At 40.7% G+C, this 24,698-nt stretch overlaps 1 protein-coding gene across 1 annotated transcript in view; it reads left to right on the plus strand.

Moving 5' to 3' along the window:
- Nucleotides 1-1,851: 1,851 nt before the first annotated feature.
- rhpn2 (rhophilin, Rho GTPase binding protein 2) overlaps nt 1,852-24,698 on the plus strand; it is a 40,117-nt gene continuing 17,270 nt past the window's right edge. The window contains 3 exon segments of the mRNA XM_034680714.1: nt 1,852-1,917; nt 12,174-12,289; nt 19,496-19,624. Coding sequence (XP_034536605.1) covers nt 1,852-1,917; nt 12,174-12,289; nt 19,496-19,624 — 311 coding nt within the window.

Consider the following 24,698-nt stretch of genomic DNA (forward strand, 5'->3'; position numbering starts at 1 on the left):
TATTGGGGTGACCAATCAGATTTTGTATTTTAGCAGGGCATGGCCACCCCTTGAATCCGCCCTAGTTATCTTTCCTAAACATCTACGTCCATGGAAATATTCAACTGGCTCAATATCTTAAAGATGCAGTGCTTGGAATTTGGCAGCATTTAGAAGTACACACTTGGAAGAACTTGATTGTAATATTTATAAGCATTTTTTAATGAGAATATAGTTACCTAAATAAGGGAACACTCTTTTTTTTTTCTTTACTTAGAAAGAGCTTTTGTTATCTACTGTACTTAAAGAGTGGGACTCCTTCCATGGAGGCTGCCATCTTGCACGGCTATGTTTCTGAATGAACAAACTATAATTGGCCATATATGTTTTTGTACAGTGAGTTGATATCCAAAATGCACCAGTTGGAAGACAAAGAAGAAAATGGGTTCAAGGAGTTGGCAAAAACTTGTATTTAAACAGCTTTTTGTCCTCAGAGATAGCTTCGTGAGCAAGGGAATAATTCACTAAATATCCTCATTTCTACACACTGTCGCTTTAACTATTTGACAGTAACAGGTTATCACATGTTGAAGAGGGTCTGGATTTTAAACACTCCTGATACTGCTTTGTTGCTCAAATTCTATCAGACTTACAGGATCATTTTGAGTAGGCCATGTTTTTTTTTCTTAAATCGAAATAGAAATCAAAAATGAATGACACAAATAGGCTAAATAAAATGCAACTTATGCTTTTCAAATTATTTACAGCCCTACAGTGTTTTAACATAGTTTTCCTGCGGCTACCTGGTGCACTAGATTAGGGGTGTCAAAACAGCCCGCCAGAGGCTCCAATTCGGCCCTCGAGATGACTTTTCAAAGTGGAAAACATACAGAGAAGACAACAACTGCTATTTCAAATTTATCCTACAATCAAACGGCTGACAGATGGCACCTGAAAGGCACTACAGGAGTTTTTTTCTCAAAATGTGGAAAAAGTATATGTGCAGTTTGCATAACCCGTTAGAAATTAATCGACTATTTGGACCCACGCATACATCACTGTCCAGCAAGCAAACTGTTCATGCTGGAGCTGGAGGGTCCATAATAGTTAACTTTACCTTCTTCATTATTATAATCTCTCTGTTCTTTGCTGTAAACATTACACTCTGTGTGTCAGGTGAATGGGAAACCTGTCTGTTTGGTGTGTTTCAGCAGGTTTCAGTGCTTGAAGAATATAATATTTGGCCCCACTTTGAGACTCATCATGGCGAAAAATACAACAGCTGTTTTTGTAAAAAGATAGTTCATGAAATGTGAACATTTTCAGAATGATCTTTTTTGCATTAAAACAAAGAGAACTATTTAGAGTTTTTTTCTTAATATATATAGGTTATGTTATGATTTTACTGGTCCGATCCACTTCAGATCAACTCGGGCTGTATGTGGCCCCTGAACCAAAATGAGTTTGACAGCCCTGCACTAGATGGTGCAGTTTTAGAGCCTGTCATCGCCTGACATAAATCGAGTTAACATTTTTATGAAAGTAAGCAGAACTTTCCAAGACTTTCGACCTGACTGTCTTACCTACTGTCTTGCTTAGGGCACTTGCAGTACCCTACATCACCTGAGTGGAACAGGTGCAGTCTGATCTTTGTTTTCCGCCGTGAACACGCCACCCAGTGCTTTTTTTTCGGTTTGGGCGGAGTTTGATATCTGTGCTGCTGGAAAACTCCCCGTGAGAGCAGAGAGGAGTCAGAGAGCAGACACAGGAGATAGGATACACACCTGTTGGACAGCAGCGCTGTGGTTTGAATTCATTTTTACTCAAGTTTGTGATTTTTCCTGTGAGATATTCAGCGCCTGAGCCTTCAGGATGACGGACACTCTTTTACCAAACGGCATCAAAGTCAGCGGAGGAGAGAGCACGTACTTCAAAAAGGTCTGTTTCTTTCTCGTCTTGTCAACTGTTCGTCCGTCTACTGCTTTCTCTACCGTAATGTACACTGAGAAAGAGGTTTTTAACTTCAGAAAAATGACAAATCATGGCTTTAAAGTCATGTTTTCGACATGTTATTGTATCATCTTTTGTGGTATTTAACGGAGATAAGAAAAACTGTAATATCAAAATTGGTCCCTTACCCCTTTGTTTGCCTCAACGTAGATAGTACAGTTGTTGGTTAGTGAAACCCAAGAGTTTCACTAATGAAATAACGAGAGATAGCCTCTAGTTTCAACTATTGAAAACTTAAAAAAAAAAGGTGTGTTGATGACGTCAGGTAGAGAAATAGGCCATTTCAAGTGATACAACATGAAGCTTCTCCCTCTCTTTAAGAACAGTACAGTCCCAGATAGCAATGTTTTGTTCTAAAAACATTATGTTAATGTTAGAGAATGTTTCTGTAATGTTTTCCTCGGGAAGTTTGCTTTGTGTTCACAGAATGTTCTCAAGTAACATTCTCTAAAAACATTAAGAAAATGTTAAGTGACGACAGTGCTCGAGTATCGTGCCCTTATGTTCTTTAAACATTCTCAGCGGGAAGTTTTCTTTATGTTCACAATTTGTTCTCGGATAACGTACTCTAAAAACATTCAATAATCTGTGAGAATGTTAAAGATAAAACATTCTATCTTTGCTGTAATTAAATATCACCAGGATATTCTTAAATAAAACATTTTGTGATTTGAGGTGCTAGAAACATCCTGAAAACATTCTTTACATGTTGCTTCGAGAATGTTGTTTCTTTGTTATTAAGTAACATTATGGGAACATTTTATAGATAACATTCAATAATCTTTTTCCTAAAGAATATTATCAAAACATCCTCTGAATGTTACAGACAACTGTTCTTCTGTCATTAATAGTTAAAAGAGGAACATTTTTTAAATCAATAAACAGCCTTAAGATGTTCTTTGAATATTACACTCAGAACCTTGTCTTGAAACATAATCAGAATTTATAGGGAATGCTGGCCAATGTAGTAGGAACATTCCCTGCTAGCTGGGGCATCAGTCTTTAAGCACTCCTCCAGCCCTGATGTGTCACCAACAGCAGCAGAAACCACTGTCACCTCCAGCTGTCACCATTTGTGTGTATGTAAGAGTGTGTTACTCCAAGAATAGCCTGTCTCCTGCAGGTACTGATAGTGCGACAGGCTGAATGGGCAGTGACCAAACATCCCATAATTAACATAATCAGCTCCCTGCTGTTGTCAGAGGGGTGGTGGTGATAGGGAGTGTGTGGCCAGATTAGTCTGCTGCAGGACTGATAAGTTCTTACTTTTTAAACAGTTAAAATACTTTAATATTTCCTCAGTGCTCTGTTTCCATGTTGTTAATTATTTCATAACAGGGGACAGTTGGGTTAAAGAGAAACCACATGCTCTGACCTTTGACCCTTCTATTGTTGCACATTATCTTAGTGTTGCAGGCATAGCATGCTCTGAATAACAGAATCAGTGGAATGATTTAAATGTAAATGAAAGTGCCAAGTTACCATAACTGCTCCTCAGATAAGAGAAGTCTCCCCCGTCTGTGTTTGTGATGAAGTACAAGACTTTTAATCATGCTAATCAGTTGTTCTTTCCATCTGCCTGCACTGTAATATTCTTAAGCTGCTTTATAATGGTTGTATTTTAACTTTCTGTCATGCTCCATCCAAAGATAGACACAAAATCTGACTATGAAAAAACAGTGACTGAGTGATAATCTTATGTATTTTACTGAGGTCCCTGTCTGCAAAGCTGCTGTCCGTGTGCCAGTGTCCTCAACTGGACTGTTTTGACAGACAAGCTTGTTTAGATGGGCTTCTGAACAGGGCCTTTGTGCCTCTCAATCCCTCCGAATCCCTCTCTGAACGCTGTCTGGATTTAGGTTTTGTGCTGCACTTCCTGTGTCTATAAAAAGGTCAGTGGGAGCTGGAGTCTGGCACAGTCACAGGGCATGAAGGGACACTGCAGAGCCCAGTACCTAAGTAACAATCCATATCCATTAGTTGTGTCACTTTTTTCCATCTTTCTTGCTCCCTCTATATTCATTTAATCCTCTAGTAAAAGTGGGGGAGTTCCTGCTCTGTGTAAAGTAGCTTGCACGCTCACTAAAAAACCACAAAGCGATGAGTTCAGCGCTCTCATTTTCTCATGTTAAGAACATTTGCAGTTTGGAAACTTTCGGGTCAAATTTTAACCAAGTGGAGCCAAGATGATCTTTGCTTCCATGTTGTGTGCCCCACTTTCCCCTGGGTGAAAATGAGTTTAATGATTTACACGGCCTCAGTATAAGCCTCGCTGGGCTCGGCTGATGCTCCGGGGAGCCGCTGCGGTTCAGGGCTTCCTTCCCAGCTGTCCACTGTTTCACCTCCAGCTGGCTGACGTCCGACTGGATGGTTGCAGGATGGAAAGATGGCAGGATAAATGCAGAATAGGCATGTTTCTTCTCCTCGTCCTCCTCGGCCAACTAGAGCATTGACGTAGAAGCTGGCCTGAGGCTGTCCTGCAGCCAGACCACAGACACAAATTGACAACATGTGTCCTGGTGCACAAGAGCAGACGAGCTCCTTGACTTGGAGACACTCTTGGAGTCAATCAGCAGTTTGTTTTGACAAAAAGACAAATGAAAGCTGCAGCTGTGATCAGATATGTTGGGGTATTTACTTTGTTGTACAAAGTAGGGATGGGTACGAATACTTGAGTACTCGGGTACTCGCCATTAAACCCATTATTCCAGTAGCAGTTTGTTACTCACGCACCTGGCAACATAACTTGAACTCATACAGCGTTACATGTGTGACCATGTGCTTTTTGTTTTCGCCTAACTGAATATACTTGGTAGGAAAATAATTAACGGGATATAAACATTTGACTTCTCCGGCCACGGCTTCAGCTTTTGTACACACTGAGCCAGATTGCAGCAAAAGCAACAGTTTTATGGCAGCTACGGCAACTCTAGGAACATATTATTCCACCGAAAGCAAAAGCACAACAAATACAGAACCTTCTGCAACATGTCAGTTAAAAAAAGTAATGTCTGGAAGTACTTCGTAATAAAACGATGAAGTTAATGTGCAGTGCAAGATATGTGGCTTTAAACTTGCATACCATAGAAATACTAGTTCGATGCTTAACCACATGCGCTTAAAGCACAAGGAGAAAACAGCGAAGACAGATAACAGGCAGTCGCGCATCACGTCTTTTGCTAGCCCTGTTTGCACACGTCGTTGTGATGAAACCAGAGCGGAGGCTTTTATTTGAGAGTTTCAATATACGCTGCTGCGGTAACATAACAGCAGAATGTTAAACAAGAGGCTGTTTCGTTGTTCGGTTGTTAAATAAATGAATTTGAAATTGAAACCTCTTTCTGTTGTTGGTTATTTATATTAATGTTTTAATATTGGATGTTTATGTTATTTTACAGACATAAAGTTACAATTCTGGTCCGGGAGGTCCGACAGACTTTTATTTATTTATTTATTTTTGTTTACGGTTAAAAAAAAATGTAATTGTGAGTACGTGAGTAGTCGCTCATTAGGTAACTTGAGTAATCGAATACAAGGATTACTGTAAATTCCCATCCCTAGTATAAAGATGTGATTGTTTGAATGGATTTGTCAGAGTGACTCCACTGTTTGTAGTTTATTTATAGGGTGAGTTTGATATGTGTATAAATGCCTGACTTCTTAGTTGGTCCCTGGTCCAAATCACCAGTTGCATAAGCCAACTAACCCATGAACCACTGCTCCACATATTCTGTACACAGCCTCAGTTACATCACAGCAGAATGATTTGTTGTCCGATGGGTATGAAAATGGACAGGACGGTCTCTGTGTTTTGTGCTAATGAAGTTTTTTTTTTCTCACAGAGAGAAAGGAGTTTCTGTGCGACTGTGCCAGTTGGTACAAGGGGTTCAATTCCCTGAGTGGTTCAGTGGGCTATGCAAAGCAGGAGTGAGGCCAGAATCAGGGGTCAAAGCCATGGGCCACTTGGTGTGATGTTGACAGAGTTTTTCACCCAAACATTCCGAGTTAGGAAGTTGTGGTGAAGTAGGGTGACTTTGTTTTTGACTTCAATCAAATCATGTGAGTTTTATAAACAATAATAATAATAAAACACACAGTAATGTCGGAGCAAAAACAGAAGGTCTAGTTTGTGAGGGTGTAAATCTTGAGATCTGATAGCTCATCTTTGGAAAACATTACAAAAACTGCTGACATGGCTGTGACCTCACCTTGATGTGATTCAGTTCCTGTGACAAACATAAGATTAAATCATTAGCTCATGCGTAATGTGCTGCTACACCTTCATCATTTGATGACCTCATGAAGTAGCACAGATATGGAGACGTTGAAAAATGGCTGCTTACCTGACCGCTTAAAAAAGTGTGAGATTGACGCCTCTATGTGGTCATGGCTCGTCATGTAGCCCTCTCTGCCTTGAAAAAGCTACACCAATATTTACCCTGCTTTGGTTCACCTGTTAGTGCGCCCTTTACAGCTCAGGTGAAGGCTTGAAAAGCATGAACGTTCATGCTCCATGAAAAGTAAACAGTTGTTCAGCCTCCCTCCCCATGCTCTGACGTATCATCCAGTGCTAATCTTGCTGTAGCGACTCCTAAACAAATACAATTGCAAAAAGTTACTTCCTTGTTTGAGATTATAGATATATTTAATATGAGAAATGTTTTCATGAAAAACTCAAACCATACAGCCATTTGTTATGGAGATCTAGTATCTTTTGAAAACTTCTATGCGTATATGTTACTTATTTAATGTTATTTAACATTAAAGGAAAGTGAGGAACTTTCATGTTGAGTTTATTCTGGTGATTGGTAGTGTCCTGTTTTGATACTACTTTTCTGTGTTCAACACAAGCGGCATCCTCCGGGCTAAAAATATAAGTCCAATGCGGAAGTGTTAAAAACTGCAGTTTATTGAGGATCCGCTTGAGGCTGGCTCTGGAAGTACCGGAAACCACAAACACACCAATTCAAAAAAGCCGATCTTTACAGCAGAAATAAACATGTACAGCCTGGTACAAAAGACGAGTGTAGTCTGGATAGCTCATTCTCAATCGGCACATTTTGAAGATATTAATATTACAAGTCTTCCAATGAGAGGCACAGCTGACTTGATTTACAGGCGGGAACACTGTAGCTGTTGGCTAGGAGGCTCGAAGTCCGCCTCTTTACGTCACGTTCGCTCAACAGCAACAATAAGGCTGCCGCCGCCTATTGCCGTGAAACAGCGCTTCAGAAACACATGGGTGACGTCACAGATGCTACGACCATATGTTATACAGTCTATGGTTCAACACAACTTTAAGCAGGATGCAGAGTGATATTGTACTGTTAGAATAAGAAAATATTTGCATTAACTCTTAGATTTCCACTATGTGAAGAATACTCGAACATTCGAAAATCATGTCCCATCCTTAGTAACAACTAAAGTTTGTAAATTTTTATTTATTTCTGTTAGCTAGCTTACAAAAGTTGCTCATGGTTTGTCATGATGTGAGCCTCAGAGTTACGATAATTTTCTGAATAGCCTAACTACATGATTTAACTCTTTAGTCTTCAAAGAGCAGTGAAGCATTCACATGCTAGCATAAACATTAAATCCTGTTCATAGCTATTTAGCTCTTTTAGCTAGCAAAGCCCCGGTTGTAAAGTTTTTCTATTATTTCATCTAAAGCCAAAAAAAAAACCCTCCTCCTGCTCGCTAACTTACTTCTTAGTACCAAACTTTCCCAGTAGAGCTCTTAACGCAGACACTTCAGGGTTCATTGTGAATGTGGACTTGGACACTTAAACTCAGTGTAAAGAAGAGGATTCAGTATAAGACTGAGACCTTTTTAAGCATCAGTTCAGACAGAATAGCTCCAGACTTAAGAAAGACTGAAACAATGTCTTCATCTCTCTCACACATGAAGCAGCAGTGCGGACTAACACTAATGTTTTTTTTCATTAAACATGACGTAATAGTCGCTGGTCAGCTGATTAGAGTGACGTTGCTATTCAGGATCCAGATCACATCTCAGGAATGCAGCAGGAATTCATTACAAATGGATGCATAACTTTCTGCTATTACTGCTATGGGAACTAACAGTCACAAGCCACTCCCTTCTTCCTTTGTTCACACACACACACCTCACTCTTTTGATGTCATGGTTGGCATGAAAGTAAGTCCACGCCCTCTCTAGTCATCCTCACCCTGACTTTACGACTGCTGCTACCCTCAGCCAGGCCACGCCCCCTGATTACCTCGATAGAGATCCATTGTGAAATTGACAAGGCTTTCATTTCTATAAATAGATAATCATTACACTCACAGGGCAGTGAAATGTTCAGATAAGAACAACCAAGTCACTAAGGTGGAGTAATAGAGAGCAATATGACAGGAAAAAAACTGGTAAGAGATGACTCTTAATTCTTCCTCCTTGGTGTTGAGGTGTGCACATGAGGAGGGCGACGTCATCTCCCTTCATTCATCAGTGATTACTCATTTTACTACAAGTTTTTCTGGACAAGACAATCAGCAGCATGACTCATCTACAAATACATCCGTTGTAATACAGGAGCAACTGCTCAAGCTACCCAAAATGACTCAACACATTCTCCTTTTTTGATTTTGGAGATCTTTGTATTTTTTTGGACGGTGAAGCAGAGGAGAGTCAGACAGGAAACAGGTGGGGGGGAGGGGGGATGAAATGTAATAAAGCTACTGAATTCCAATGCAGGATGTGGCTAATATTTGGTTTGTGTCTCCAGACGTTTGTCTACAAAGAGCAGATCTATTTCATTGTGACTTATTGAATCCTTAGAGCCTGTTTTTATCACATGCGTTTAAATCTAATTTAAATCCTTAAAAGTACACAACCTGTTACTGACATTTTGAAGAGTCACGGTGCAGAAAAATGTGTTTGCTCAATGAAATGTTTTCATTTTTAAGACGGAAAATGCCACAAAAAATATATTTTTTCACACGTGAACTCCTGACATGTTTTGATAACTTTAACTTTAGGACAGTCATTCCCTGACATTTTTAGGAACTTATGCCTATCCTAGCTGGAGATTTTCTCTGTTAAAGTTGCTGTCACATCTCAGGATAAGATGGTAAATAGGGGAGGGGCTTTGTAGTGCGTGCATGAATAGCAAGAGTTTTTAGGAAACATGCCCAATATAATCAGCCCACAGCAGAGTTTGTGCATGTGTGAGCGGGGCTAATCTTCTGGTTTCTTATTGTGGGAACTCATTTAGGGATTATCCCTAACCCCCTGTTGAAGCCCTCGTGAAGTGTGGATGACAGGACTGGTGTGAGTCTCTCGTGTGTTTTCCCCTTCTGCTAAAGCTCCTTGATGTCAGATGAAAAAAGGGTCATGTGTATGGAGGGAGCCAGCTGGCTGTCTACATATCTTCACTTTGAATATTGGAATCATGAGAGCCATTAGCTGTAGTCAAGGTGTAGTGTGGAAAATTTTAATCAGCAAAAATCAAGTTTGAATATTTGGCTACTAAATTCTTTAATTCTAAGTTTTCATGCTGTGGATTTGGTTCACTGTTGCCTCGTAATATAACAGTGATTACAGTATTTGGACATCATATTTTTCTACATTTCAATTTTTTTTTCGCTTAGTCATTGCAACTCAAAATGTGAAAACCTGCTGTGTTCAAAAAACTGAAGAGGAGGATTGTTTTCAGAAAGAGAAACTGCAAGGAAGTGGGTTTTTAGGTTGGATAAAACTCAAATTTGTGAACTAATTCAGAAGCAGCCTCCCTCTGAAATGTGAGCTTTTGGTAATTAGGGTCAGGCCGTTCAATGCTCTGCAGAGAATGAGTCATTAGTTCCTACATGTTTGGGATCCTGCAATCAAACAGAAAACTTACTTCTGTGATGTTTTCCCTCTGGGTCTTCATCAGTCCCATGTTCTTCTAGGACTGCACAATTATTCAAATTTTAATCATGATCAGGATTTTGGCCACCACGATTATATTAGCCTTATCATCTGCGATATTTACATTTTAAATGCGGGCTCTGCTGCATATCTGATGAAGCACTTTCTCAACGAGTCAGCCAACCACCAGGGGGCGAAGACATGGTTAAGGCTTCATTAAGCTTCCTAAATAACAAGCGAGTGTACCCTGCAGTGGCAGCCTCAAGTCACTCAGTGGACAGATGAGAGCGAGTCATGTCCAGAGAGAAAAGTACAGCAGCAATTGGAGATGAAGAGCATCATAGTGAGGAGCTAGTGCCTCGAAAAGGCTCAACATCCATTGTCTGGACTTGTTTCGGATTCAGGGCAAGTGAAGTTAAACAAGACGAAGTCCTATGTAAAAAGTTGTCTGTTCAGGTTCAGAGGTCATGTGGGTGTGGTCCAGTTGAAAGCTGACCAATCATCAGATGGACAGTGCGTCACTCGGTCTCCGCCTCCAAAATATTAAAAGTAGTTTGACTTATGCGAGCAGAACTCAGCTTGGAGAGCAGAGCAGTGCCTGCGCATACCTCGCTGCGCATGCCTCGCTGCGCTCTCTTGGACAGAAAGTTTCCGCCCAGAGCTGATTTGTGCTCGTGCAAATTGTTGATCACAAGCAAGTGCCATTCCCTACCTTTTGTTCCTATGTTTTTATGCGCGCTCACAGCTGCGTAAATACCTCTCGGTTGTTGAATTTCTTCGCGAGGACTCCATATCTGCGCGTCTGAAGTATTATTAGCTGCTCATGAAAACGTTTTAAGAGCTCTCCCGTTTTGACATGAATCTAACGCTATTAATGCCTTTTCTGTATAAGCAGTAATTGTTTCCATTGAGTTGCACTTCGTGATTGCAGTCAGTAGTAGCATATTTATTCAATTAGCACTTGGTAAATTTTTAATTCTTGGGTAAATTTAATTTTTTTATTATTTGTCATTTATTCTTATTTAAAGTTTAATTTTGCACTTAAAACCGTTCACATATTGTTTGTTTTAAAGTAGTGCAATAAAAATACAGATGTTTTCCCGATGAATGATCATGATTAATAATCAGGATTATCATTTTGGCCATAATCGTGCAGCCGTATGTTCTTCCCCTACATATCACTAACATACCAACGGAGGCTCACTCCGTTGGTGTCCTCTTAGTCAAACCATTGACCTCAGCGTCAAAGCGTCCGAAGTTGAAGGCTGTTGAACTGGTTTGACCAGCAGACTACTCTCTGTGGATCATGTGTTTTTTGTTGCTGTCTGAATATTGTACAGACACACCTCTGCTGTGCCGTGAGTCAGTTCATGTGAATGTCTCCGGACAGTTTATCTGTACTGCTGTGAGTGACAGCATGTTGATTTAGTTAGGCCGTGGTTGTGATAGGGACAAGGACACACAGTTCAGCCACACTCAACACATCAGCTGTAAACATGGAGGGAGTGTGTGTTTGAGTCGAGTACAGAGTAACAAATTATAGCTCAGTCATGTAGTTTTATATTCTAACATCTAGGGCTAGAGATGAAGTCAAATAAGTCAAGATTTACAGAGAAATTGAAACATTTAGAGGCTCAGAGCAACATGGCTTTCAAAGAGAGAACCAAATAGTCAGCTCATAATGACTCACACCTTACCCAGCATCCTCAAGGACCAGATAGGTGCAGCAGATAGCTACCTTTATTTTGAAGAAGGAAAGCTTTGTTCCTGCTGCTATCGCTGAGCTGAACATGATGTTCCGATGTTTGCACAAACACGGCAGAGGCATTATTTATTAGCGCTTTTTACTTTGATTTGAAAAAATGATGCTTCAGGGTGTTTTTAAGAGTTTTCTACTTTGACTCTTGTTGACTTGTTTCATGTACCAGTTTTGTAATTAGGTGCTAAACTGGGTGTCATTGTCTTGCTGCAAAACTGATCAACCTATGGGAACAAATGCAGAAACCCGAGTTTTGCTGACCAGAGAGGAATAGTGTATTAAAAGCTGTGACTTCATAGACTGTGAACCTTGATGTGGAGATAGTGGTTTCACTTTTTGCTTTTACAACTGATGATCAAGGCTGTACATAGGGATCTTTCAAAGACTTCAAGAGATGGAAACCCATGTTTCCAGTCCGTTCATTGCAACGTTAATCTACGATGTAATCATTCTGTATTTTGCACCATGTAGATGTTGCCTCTGCAGTTTTTTTTCCCGCAGCTTAATATGATAGTATCTTCTGCTGACGTGTGTTTCTGCATCTTTCTCTCTCAGGGTTGTAACCCGTGCGCCCAGACTGGACGGAGCAAACTGCAGAATAAGCGAGCCAGTCTGAACCAGCAGATCATCAAACAGATGAGGATGAGGGCCGGAGCTGAGAACCTGCTGAAGTAAGAACAAAACCAGTGACTAATAACACACACTCGCATAATAAACACATGTGTCAGCTAAATGAAGGGATTGATTACACAATGTCATTCCTAAATAAACATACTGACCACAAAACAGGGGATGGTCCAAAATTAACACTCACATGCCATTACAGTTATGAATTTGCATTTGTTACATAAGAGAAGGCCAGCCTTCATCGCTCGCTGCTCTTCGTTCATTCATTTGCCTGTACCTCCAGTCAGTTATGTCACTGTGGTATATGTGACCTCTGGTAAACTGCAGTTGTCTGTCATCGGTCTGTCATTAGTCGTCAGGAATTCTTGGTAAGACTTAAATCTACAAAGAGGGGGGGCTGATGATATTGACTGATAACAATCTCGAAGGGGAGCATTCTTTGTACCCTGAAAACAAAGAGCCACTGTGACATGCGGCTTGGAGGAAACCTCACACAAATGTCAACATCGCTGAGCCTTTGTATTTTGATTACAGGTTGCAAACTGTGATGTTTCCTGTAAGGGTTGGGTGGATAAGCTGTGCCAGCGTCCATCACCGACAGCTGTCATTGACCATAACTACATAAACTTGATTTAAAATCCAGCATCTGGGCCAGACTCACTAAAATCTGGTATCAGACTTCTGGAGTCGCATATTTTTAGTTGCGACTACTATCTGAACCACATGAAGTGAAACATCACGTTTCCACACAGTCAGTAAAAAAATTGTGCATACGGGCAGATCTCATGCAGCAGCAAAGCAGGTGGTTACGTAACTAAACCACTGTCTGATACTGAAGTGGTTCAGCTGACTTCACCGGCAGTCTGTACCAGAGCAGACAGCGACAGAGCAGCCAGTGGACTTCAAAAGTTCTGCAGTCCCTTCTGTCTCCCTGCTCAGTTCCAACACAGTTATCCCCTTCTCTTGCATCCCTGATCCTCTTGTTTGTTTATATCTGCCCCCATGTTAAAAGGTTAGATCGGCCACAAAGCCTGAGCTGATGCATCAACATATCTAAAACTAAGGCGTCTCCCCTACACAGTTTTGGAAGAAGCATTGGTCCATCTCTGCCTACATGTGAATCTACATACAACAGACCTTTAAAAAGATAACTTTTTCTAACCTTGAATTTTCCTTCTTGACATATTCAATCAAATGAATCACAACACTTGACTGTGTACTGCATGCTTTGACGCACTCAAACTACAACTCCTGTGAGCAGCAGTGCTGCAGATGAAAAACTGTCCGTGTTGACACCACAGGCATGAGTCACACATTGTGAGAGTCGGGCAGTGTGTTCCAGACGTCACATTTGTGGTCTGTAAAGTTTACAGCCTGTCCACGGTGCCCCGCGTACATTAACGCAGCTGAAGAATAAACCCCGCCAATAAATAAACATGGCATCATATATCATATCATGCTAACATGATACTGCCTTATCTTTGTTATTGTTTTGGTCTTTGGTTAGCTGTTAGTTCCTCAAGTAATCAAGTATTTGTTGTCTCGTTGCCAGGGCGTAAAATTAAATTTTACCTCATCTGCCATTGGCTAGTGACCTCAAAATTGTACCGAACAAAAATATTTTTCCCTGGCCAAAAAAATCATGCCTTATTTGATTTAAGATAATTACCATACATTTTTATTATGTAAAATCCAAATTAAGCATCACTTAAAGAATACAGTTATGTACAGATAAAATTAGATTATTGCTATTTAATTAGGTTATACTTCATTTCAAGGTGACTGATGCATCATCATGTATTAGAAATACTCAAAAGTGCAACCTTTCGCATTGTCTGAGCCAAAAAAATCTGTCTCACAGCTTTAACAGGAACGTCTTTAACTTGATCGTCTCCTGCCTCTTTGTTTATCCTTTTTGTTTGTGGTGGCTTCACGCCTGGAATGTGTCACCACATCTTCCTCGAAATGCTCTTCCTGCCGTGCTTCTTCAAGCAAAGCGAATGAATGGAACTCCATTCGCTGGCGTCACGCCGTTCTCGACGTACCAAATCACAACACAAGTGCAGCGCGCTGAGGGTCAAAATAGCCTGACAGTCGACAGAAATAGGCGAAAGTATGAAAAACAAAACCTCACATGCAACACAAAATTTTCCATCGACCACTGGCGGGTGTGTGTTTTTGTTTTACACACCAAACTAATTTTTTACCCGCCATTGGCGCTTGGCGGGTGTTAATTTTATGCCTTCCTTGTGGCTGATCCATCGACAGTATGTACAGTACACAAAACCTTTGCGACAAAGATAAGATGAGTAGGATTATAACTTCGGTCTTCAGTTTAAGTACGCCAGCATGGACCTTTTTATAAGGAAATCAAACATGCATCAGCCTTCATGACCTCTCATTCTGTCAGTCCACAGACAACTATCTGCATTCGTCAAAACGAGGAACCAACTAAACTGACTTCAGGTCAGTTGTATCAGTGGTCAGTGTTGTATAGCCAGTATGAAGCATTTCAGATGAGAATCATAACAAAAGGATTGTGTTAAATTTAGCAGGGCTCAGACTCACTGTGTGCGTATCATGTTGGGTTAGCCTGTTTGGAGGCATCAGGCACGAGAGTCTACACTTCAACAAACATCCCCTTAAGAAAAGAGCTTTTCACTGATTGGCCACTAAAACTGAATACCAATTCTAAAACCTTGTAGGTTTTCAGGGCCAGCTAAATGTCTGCTTCACCTATCATGGGCTGATATATGCATGTTTTTACAGTGTTTACAGTTTGTAAAGGGGCTTTCATTTGCATTACGAAGTGCAACCCTCAAGGGGAAAATGCCTCTGAGCGGCTGTAGGCCAAGATTGCAATCTGTCACAACTGACCTGCACTTGGTCTCTTTTTTGTGGGAGAATTGTGAATGTATGGCCTGACAGAGTTTATGTGTTGTGATATGTCCATTAATACTATATGTTTTTTTGGATTAAAAGGAGCAGTCTGGGTAAACTGTGACAAGAGTTTTAGCTTAAAGATGAGAACAATTTCATTTTTCGATTGTTTCATGGTAAGCTGTAAGATTGTCCTGTTCGAGGAGTGAGTTTCAGTTGTTTGTCTTATTGTAAATTGGTTAAAAAAAGAGACTAACAAAGCCTGTCTTATGTTTAACCTAGATGTTTTATTGTTCCTTTAAATATCAGTCTGAGTCAATGTTGTGACAGGTGGGTTTGATGTGTTTCCATCAACATCACTTAAACGTAACACTCCCCAAACCTGCTACACTGGAAAAACAAAACAAGTCCATCACGTAGCTGGCTGCCTGGTGAGACAAAAATAGTCTGCAAAAACTTTTTGCTGTCTCTTTGCAACTCTAACTGTGGTCAAATGTTGGAAATCTCTCTCACTTGTGGGTTCACTCATAGTGAAATGATGGCCTCAAAAAACTCCAGAGTTGACCCAGCAGCTGTCAGATGTGCTGTAAACAGAAGGCTCAAACCTGGTGTTTACGGCAGACTCACTGTGCCGGCTTGCGTTAGGTTATACAAAGCTTCCTGTTTCTGTGTCTGTCTTCTGTTCTGCAGAGATGTTGTTTCTAAACAAACTGGAAGGTCTAAAGTTTAGAGAGCAGTCCACGGCTCGTGAAAATGATGAACCTTTTTCTGTCAGAGAAGCTTTAACTTTAGAGTTTTTGTTAGCCTGCTGTCCTATTATTTGTGCTACGATCAGTCTGTGGAGAGAAGATATTGCTGTCTGTGTGTGTGTGCGTGTGTGCGTGTGTGTGCGTGTGTGTGTGTGTGTGTGTGTGTGTGTGTGGTTTTGTTCAAGTGTATGTGTCCATTAGGCCTGTCTTAGCCTACCATCAGCTTCAGGAGCCCCCACATTCCTGCAGTACTTCACATAATCTGTCTGCCCAGCCAAGGCCGGGGGCAAAAGGAGTGTGTGTGTGTGTGTGTGTGTGTGTGTGTGTGTGTGTGTGTGTGTGTGTGTGTGTGTGTGTGTGTGTGTGTGTGTGTGTGTGTGTGTGTGTGTGTGTGTGTGTGTGTGTGTGTGTGTGTGTGTGTGTGTGTGTGTGTGTCTTTGTGTGTATGTGTGTGTGTCTGTCTGTGTGTGTCTGTGTGTGTCTGTGTGTCTGTCTGTGTCTGTGTGTGTTTTCTCTTGTATGTGTGCCAGCCCATCTGCAGCACAGAGAGCAGCCTGGATGATTTTTTGAGTTTCAGGTATGCTCTCAGCTCTCAGCTTTATTTGACAGCCTTCAAACAGAAGCAGTCTGTCTGTAGAAACCTTATGATCTTCCATCTGTGTTTAGGATTCAGTGTGCATGACACAGTTTTTATGGTTACACCTCATGCTTGGAAATTTGGCTTGAATTAACGTGTCAAATACAGGTTTTGTTACGTCTGCTTGTGCCAAAGTACAACCTTATTTTTAAAAGCATGTATAAGAATATCAACAAACTCAGATCCTGTGAAGAGCTCATTTTGAGTCTGTATGATCCATGAAGAAACAAACATGTCTGTGTTTTTCTTCTCTACACTGTGTGTTTCTTTTGTCTTTATTCTTTTCTGCATGTGCTGCTATCAATTTCACAACCTCACCTCTGCTTCTCTCCTGTTCTGCATTCCTGTCTCTATCAGCAACAGGTGGAGTCTGTCTGGTCTGACCAGTTCTCCTCTCCTCTCCTCTCCTCTCCTCTCCTCTCCTCTCCTCTCCTCTCCTCTCCTCTCCTCTCCTCTCCTCTCCTCTCCTCTCCTCTCCTCTCCTCTCCTCTCCTCTCCTCTCCTCTCCTCTCCTCTCCTCTGCATCATTTACCTGAAGTCTGGAATCTTTACTCAGACGTATACTTCATGGAAGCCAGTTTCTTTCAACCTCACACCTTCAGTTTGTGAATCACAGCAAAGCAACAGTACCTTTTGAAAGTCTCTGAGTTATCTTGGCTTTGGTTTTGGAGGTTTTTTTTGTTTTAAATGTATTGGCTAAAAGTTCAGAAAGCTCTTTCTGAGAAGAACATGTTCAAACTTTCCACAGGTTTATTACACTCTTCATAAAAATACACTGAAGATATTTGTTTAAAAAGTGCCACACCCCTTTAAAGTGTGTCATCAGTTACTTGATCCATCTGTTATACAGCTCAATCAGTGTCAGTACCTGTTCTCTCTTCGGGTCAGAGACTCAGAGGGAAAAAAAATAAACTGTCAGTCTGCCAAAGAAATGTAACCAGCCTCTTCAGAAAAGAGGAGAGGGGAACTTCAGTGTAACCACACGTGCTGTTTTTACTGCATGATTCTCACGCTCAGTGGGACAGCATTAGATATTAAATTAGATATTAATAACAGGCTTTGGGGCTCTCGAGCTGGCATCTGTTTGGTCTAAACCACAGCCCCTCCGCCTCCTCCTTCCTGATGGTTTCCACAGACCAAAGCTCCTCAGAAACCCTCCAGTGGGCCAGAGGGAAGTGATGGTGTGGTGGTGATGCTAAGCGGGGGTTGACAAACCAATTTGTTGCACAGAGTGAAGAAAAAAAACAGCTTTATGGTTTATCACAATGGTTGTTGTAGCTTCTAATGCTAACCCTGTGTGGAGGGCAATGTTATGCTGCACTATTTATGAGCAGAGTTTGGATCGTATACACTTTACCTCAATATAAATGCTCTAATGGTCTGTTAGGTCTTAAACCACCTTTTAATACAAGCAAAAAAACACATTGCTGAAGCTGTTAATCTCATTGTGAGATGTTTAAAAGTAAGACCCAAATTTTCTTTAATGGTCAAATGTATCGCTCAAAGAGTCTTTGTCGCAGAAATATAAAAATTAGTGTTCCTGCAGTGTGTTGTTAAAGATGTTGTCTGACATCTGCACACTGGCAGCAGTTTCAGGCATCAAAGCTAACTATATAACATTAGCTGTTCTTTATGCTCATTGTCTCTTTGTAGCTCATAAAAAGGCATCACTATCGTTTCAGTCTATTTCATTAGCAGTTTAAACTCAGGCGCTTAATGTTGCCAAGTGTTTCTCTCTCAGACGTTTAACCCTGAACTGTTTTTGTAACGTCTGCCTACCAGCACTTCTTCATGTCTCACCTGTCTTGTTAAAATCACATCCTCTGTAATTACAGGGTAGGGAGAGAGAAAGATCAGGTGACAGGGTGTGCAGCCAACACTGACAGCAGTGAAATCTATAGTCATCTCTGGTGTTTGAGGTGTGTGTGTGTGTGTGTGTATGTAGCTGAGGGGTTGTCTCAGATTAGTTACTGTTGAGCCATATATCAAGATTCACTGTGAAACTGAGATAAGGATAAAATAAAACCAAGGAGATCTGAGGCTTTGTGTTTTACCTTGTATCACAATAGATGGATGTGAATGGCAGTTTTTGTTTTCACTATCTGACAATGCATCATAAGTCCTGCTTTACAAAAGATTCAGCCATCATGGGATAGAATGCACACACACACACACACACACACACACACACTCGCACACACATACACACGCGCACACAAGCACACACACACATACACACATACACACACACACTTTAGAGGAATTATTTGGACCTTATCTCAGCTGTGCAGTGAGCCCTTACCTCTTTGTGAACACATGTAAACAGTGCAAGGCTTGAATCCTCCACACATCATGTACATCACATATAAAACAATGTATTAAATATAAACAAAATATGTAAATATGAAAGTCTATTTAATATGATACGTTTCTATTTGATATGTGCAATGAATGATATAAGCAGTGCAGTATTATCTAATTTATTTTATTATTTTTTTTATGCTTTGATTTTATTTCTATTATTTATTAAATTATTCTAAATGTTGACTACTTTACTGTGCTGCTACATGAAGAGCTGTGAAACTGCCTTTCGTTGTTTCTAAACAATTACAATAAAATATATTCTATTGTCATCCAAATTAATAAAAAATAATAATGAAAAGTGACCTGTGGCCCCTGCCTCTCTGTATTTTATTTGTGTGGTTGAGTGTTATATGTGAATAAGTTGTTGATCTGGGATCATAAATCTTGGTTAAGCTCCTGGGCTGTAAATCAAGTGCACAGCAGGTCACAGCAGCGCAGGTCTGTGGCTCTGAATACCCATGGAGAAACGCTTGTTTTAATAATCAGTTGCAGGACAATTTGGCTACTTCAGAGAGGATAATAACAAGGCAGAGTTTTCTTCTCAACTCTTTGCTATTCAAAAGATGTCTGGCTTTTTTCTTCTTTTCATTGTTTGTTTCTCTGCATCCGTCTCCCTGCAGGGCTTCTTCCAACAACAAGGTCAAAGAGGATGGTCTGCTGGAATTGAGCTACGTGAACTCCAACCTGCAGCTGCTGATGGGAGAGCTGGAGGGACTCAACAGCTCAGTGGAAGTCTACCAGAACACCCAGTGAGTACAATCATCACTGCTTCTTCTTTTACCAACAATCATTGCATCACTGCAACAGATACTGCAGCATGGTCACTGCATGGTCACTGAAGCCAATGCTCAGTGACAAGCATTATCAAACACGTATCGAACCTTTTGTGCTGATGGTTCAGAGTTAAAGCCCAATTGCAATGCTGCTTTGATGTCATCAATAACAATGCATTTGAAGGGAATAACTTGTGTCTTTGCTGAGGCTGGATATCCTGTTCTAACATACTGAGGCCACATATGATGCAAAAGGAAAAAAAATCCTCCAAGGCACTGAATATTTTTAACCGTTAAATCTGCATATCTAACTCTAGAATTGAAATGTGGAAACGGGTGAGACTTATTTTAAATTGTTATTGTTTGAAATAAAGTGCTCTGGAGTTCTTCTTTAGACGTATGACTACATACTGTATACCCCAATCCAAAGAACACCTCAGAGAAACTGTTTTTTGAGCCTAGAAAGTACACCTTTTTTTTCTTTTTGAAATCTTATCCTACTTTTAATTTTTGACTGTTCACACACAATAATCCCTTAGTTCATAGAAGGAAAAACATCAGCGTAGTATGTATACAGCATTAGAGGAATAGTGTTGATTGGCAGTCATATCCGCCTCCGACACTGCAGCGAAATCATCACACACTCTCTTAGAGGAAAAAGGCCTGGTGACAGACGAGCAGATAGCAGCATGCATGTTAGAAGTCGGAGACTGAAGGAAACATGAAGATTGAGTGCAAGAGTTAGCTGCTGAACTGGTCCGTCTGGTTCCTGGGACACAATACTGAAAGCAACAAGGAAACAGTGAGGCCAACTTTTATGCAAACTTAGATAAGCACCCACACAAAGCTCCTCTCAGTTGGTCTGATGATCAGGTTTGTATGGGTGTGTGACGCTGATAGGCTCTGGGGTTTTCCTTTTTCAAACATGAGCTGAGTTTATAGGGTGTGGACAGAGATGCAGTATGTGTGTCATGAGAAGCACCATTTGTCTCTGTAACGTGTTAACGAAGCTTTAGACACATCATAGATGTTAATGGGTTAGTGGAATTAAGAGGGTTTATGAGCAGTCAGATAGTTGTTTGAAAATGAGCACCTAATCTAAAAAACAACAAAGCCCCCAATGAAAAGAAACTATAACATTTGAGTTTCTGAGGATGAAATGGGACCTTCATAACAACATACTGAAACGCATTAGTGTGATCCGCATATTTCACATAGAAAGGTTCTTCATTCGAGACACGGCTGCTGTCGGGTGGCTCACTTGAGTCCTCCATACACCATCTGCCTGGTCATGAAGACACACAAAAGACAAACAACACATACACATTATACACCTGCTAATCAAACTAAATCTGCACTCTACATTTACATGGGCTATTTACAATTTAGTACAAAAATGCAGAAGAGCACAAATATTTGTACTTCACACATTTTAAACTCAGGATTACACAAATACACCCGAAAACTAAATGAACATTCTTTTAAAGAGACCAACACAACACACAAACACACTTCTGTCAGGGTGCCCATGACAACAAATCACAACAACCACTGAGGTGATTAGAAGGTGATGGATTAGTGCAGTGGGGTGACCATGGAAACAGCTCTGAGGGTCGTTGACAAAAACCTTGATTTTTTAAAGTTCACAGCTGCCGCTACTGAGCTGTTTTCAGTCATTATGGAAATATTGATGAGATGTTTTTCATGAGACCTTTCAAATAAATCTGCTGATGATTATAAAACCATAAAGAATCGTTGACCTGGTTTGATGAATTATATTCTTAGACAGGTAGGCACTCCCAGTGTAAGCTCGCAGAGAAAGATGGATCGAAATATTCCTAATAACTCCTTAGGTTACAATCTAAAACACATTAAGCCTGGACAAGTACACTTCTTACTTCTGTCCCTTGACAGTAGCCTCCACAGCACTAAAATATAACATAGTGACAACCGGAAACTCTTGTTTAAGGTAATCTGAACCATGTGAAGCATGCTTCACTCCCAAAGTCCTGTTTGTTTGACAAGTGTCCTTGGCGCAGACATGGTTGGAAGAACTGGGCTCCAGTGTGGCATGGGTGTGCAACATGTATATGACGTATAATGATGTGATTGTTTCTCTTGGGAGTCATTTTAATAATGGCTGAGGGCCATTTCTGAGCAAAACGACTTAAAATAAGCCACAAAGTCAGTTCAATCAGGGCTAACAGGTAGAGACAAACAAACATTCATGCACACTCATACAATCAGGCATTTTAGAGTCACCGGATAACATGACAAACATGTTCTTGACATTCTGCACTTCGGTAGTTGCATACAGCCCTAGCTCTCTCATGTGCCCTCTCAGGTATCCTCCAGTAACACGTGTAGCCCACAGCCGGGTACACAAACAATTATGTTCATTAGGCATCCAACCTAAACAGAACCTCAAGGTTGAGACTTGACTTGGATCAGATTGACGTCACCAGCTTGGGTGTTGGATCATTGAGGTTCTTAGACAAACACCTGCTCACTGCTCCGTCCTCTGACAAAGAGCATGCTGGGAAATTCCTATCACCTGTCCCCTATTATGTGTGACATCATCATGTTCACACTGCATCGTCAATAAAAGGCCACACATACATCTGTGTAGGAAACGTGTGTGTGGGGGGGGTATCGGATATGTTGGGAAAGTCTCCCTCTGTCGTTTCTGAGCAGGTGTCTCAGTACGATGAGGCACAATGGAGAGTTATCCTCGTCCTCCTCTTCCTCCCAGTCTGAAATACAACCTCAGTGTTCACAAAGAAAACAAAACTAACTGTCCTCGTCTTTCGAGGCTTTTCCCACCGGTCCACTGTCGCCTGAATAACATTGTTCTGTTGTTATTTCTCACTCAGACCAGATTCAGCTGGTTTACCTGTGAGGTAATGCATAACTGAAAGCACATATAGAGGTACAGTACACGTGCACTAGATGTAGAGAGTGACATCATTGAACCAGGCCATGAATAAACCCTGTTAGGATGTTTCAGTAGACATTTGAGCACAGTGCTTTGATGATTCAAGCACATATAACTACATTCAGTAACACTTTGAGTACAGTTATGGATGTTTTAATGTTGCCTGTACTGTGATCTGTATATGTTTGTTCTGTTCCTCTGTGTTATGTTCTTGATCTGAACTTACTGAAAGACTTCCTGAGCTCTGCTGAAAGGGTGACGCATAAAAACATTGAGATAAAAACAGAAGCTACTTCAGACGGTGCTAATAAAGCTAGAGAGGAATGAACAATATGCAGCTGTCAACTGTTTAAGAAAGTACCATAACCCAGTTATCAGAGCCTTAGGTTAATCATCATGAAAGCAGTATATATGACCTCTGATCAGATTAACAGTGTTTCTATAATATTTGACTGAATAAATGGACGATTAAAACAATCAAGGTTCTTGAGTTAAACCTGAATAAAACACAACACGGTTAATATTAAATGATAAACCCTGAGACAACATATCACAATACACAACCTTACTAATATGACAACTAAATATCAGAGCCGTCAGTTACACAAGAAAGCAGAAATATAGAATAACAAGAATTTCATTGAGAGAACAAAACCGTCTGAAGTTATTTGTTGGTGAAAAGGTCCTCTCATATTGTGCTAAGATTTTAAAGGCGATTTAAAGCCATCTTATCTGTTTGTAATATGTTCTTGTACGTATGCTAGCCCCTTTTCATATTACCGGTTAAAAGTGCATTATATGCGCTCCTGTAACGTTTTGACTTCAATTAGATGATGTCACAGGGTGTGATGGTGAGACCGAGCCGTCCCACTGTTGGGCCGGAATCAGAGGTAATAACAGAGCCAGAGTCAGAGCTATAGAGGCAGCACTGGATCAGTGTGAGCTGGAGGAGCAGGCAAGGCGAAACCAAGCGGTATGTGTGTAACACCATAAGGCAATGTGAAATCACACACTGGGACACCAATATCAGGCCTTCACGAGATTATTATGAAAGTACAAAGACGCGATGACGGTAGAGCTCACTCACACAGAGTGGGTTAACAGTTTCCCACTGCTTACAGTGTTTGTGCTACGCTAATCTTGAATTTTCCGGCTCTGACTTTATAAACAATTGAAAACACTTCAAGTGCACTGTGTTCAGCATGGCAGCAGTCCACTCCACAGCAGCTTAAAAATGTGTCATGCATAACGACTCACACTACATACATTAAATAAATCTACACTACATGAACATTTATGTGTGCATATACTCATAGAGATCTAAGCTTGACTTTTTAACATCTATATCTTGCACCTTATCCAGTGTGGGATCAACCTGTTGCATACTAAACAATGATTTAACTCAGAAGTAAAGGACTTGAACAGTAAGAAACTTATCAGTGTTCAGTGTAATACATCAAAATTATGAGTACTACTACATCTATTCTTTAAAATGTAGCTTGAAAGTAGTGTTTGGAGTGGGTTTAACCAAAACCAGATCCATGTCCTGCACACTGGCACTAACCATGCCTTATTCTACCTTGTTATAGAGGTATGTGTGGGAGAGTGTTGTGAAGGGTGGTGGAACAAGCTTCTGAGAGGCTTTTAACTTTCTATGCAGGACAGTTATCCTAACCCCCCCTCACACTCTCACCAGAGAGAAGCTCAGAGTGATCTCACCTCGGAGTACTAATGGATCACGCTGCAGCCTCTCTCTATGGCTCTGTCTCTGCTGCTGATGAATGAGGGTTTGTGTGATTCACAGAGCCAGAGTGCCAGAGGAATGCTGCCTTATCATCAAGTGATGAATGAGTGAGGAGTTGTTTTCCCTTCCATTGGGTTTGGATGTTCGGTTCAATGAAAAGACCATTCCGCACCTCTGATCTGTTTGATGGAATGAGTCCTGATTAAAATATGTTTGTGAAGATAACATCATGGTAGCTTGTTGATGTTATCAATCGCTTGAAGTTGTTGTTGCCCTCGTTTGCGGTTGTTTGAATAACCTAAATGCCACACAAATCCAGAAGCAACACAGGCTTGTTTTTAAAAGGGGTAATTTATTTGGCAACACCTCAT

The sequence above is a fragment of the Notolabrus celidotus genome, chromosome 3 (assembly GCF_009762535.1).
Source record: "Notolabrus celidotus isolate fNotCel1 chromosome 3, fNotCel1.pri, whole genome shotgun sequence".
Lineage (NCBI taxonomy): Eukaryota > Metazoa > Chordata > Actinopteri > Labriformes > Labridae > Notolabrus > Notolabrus celidotus.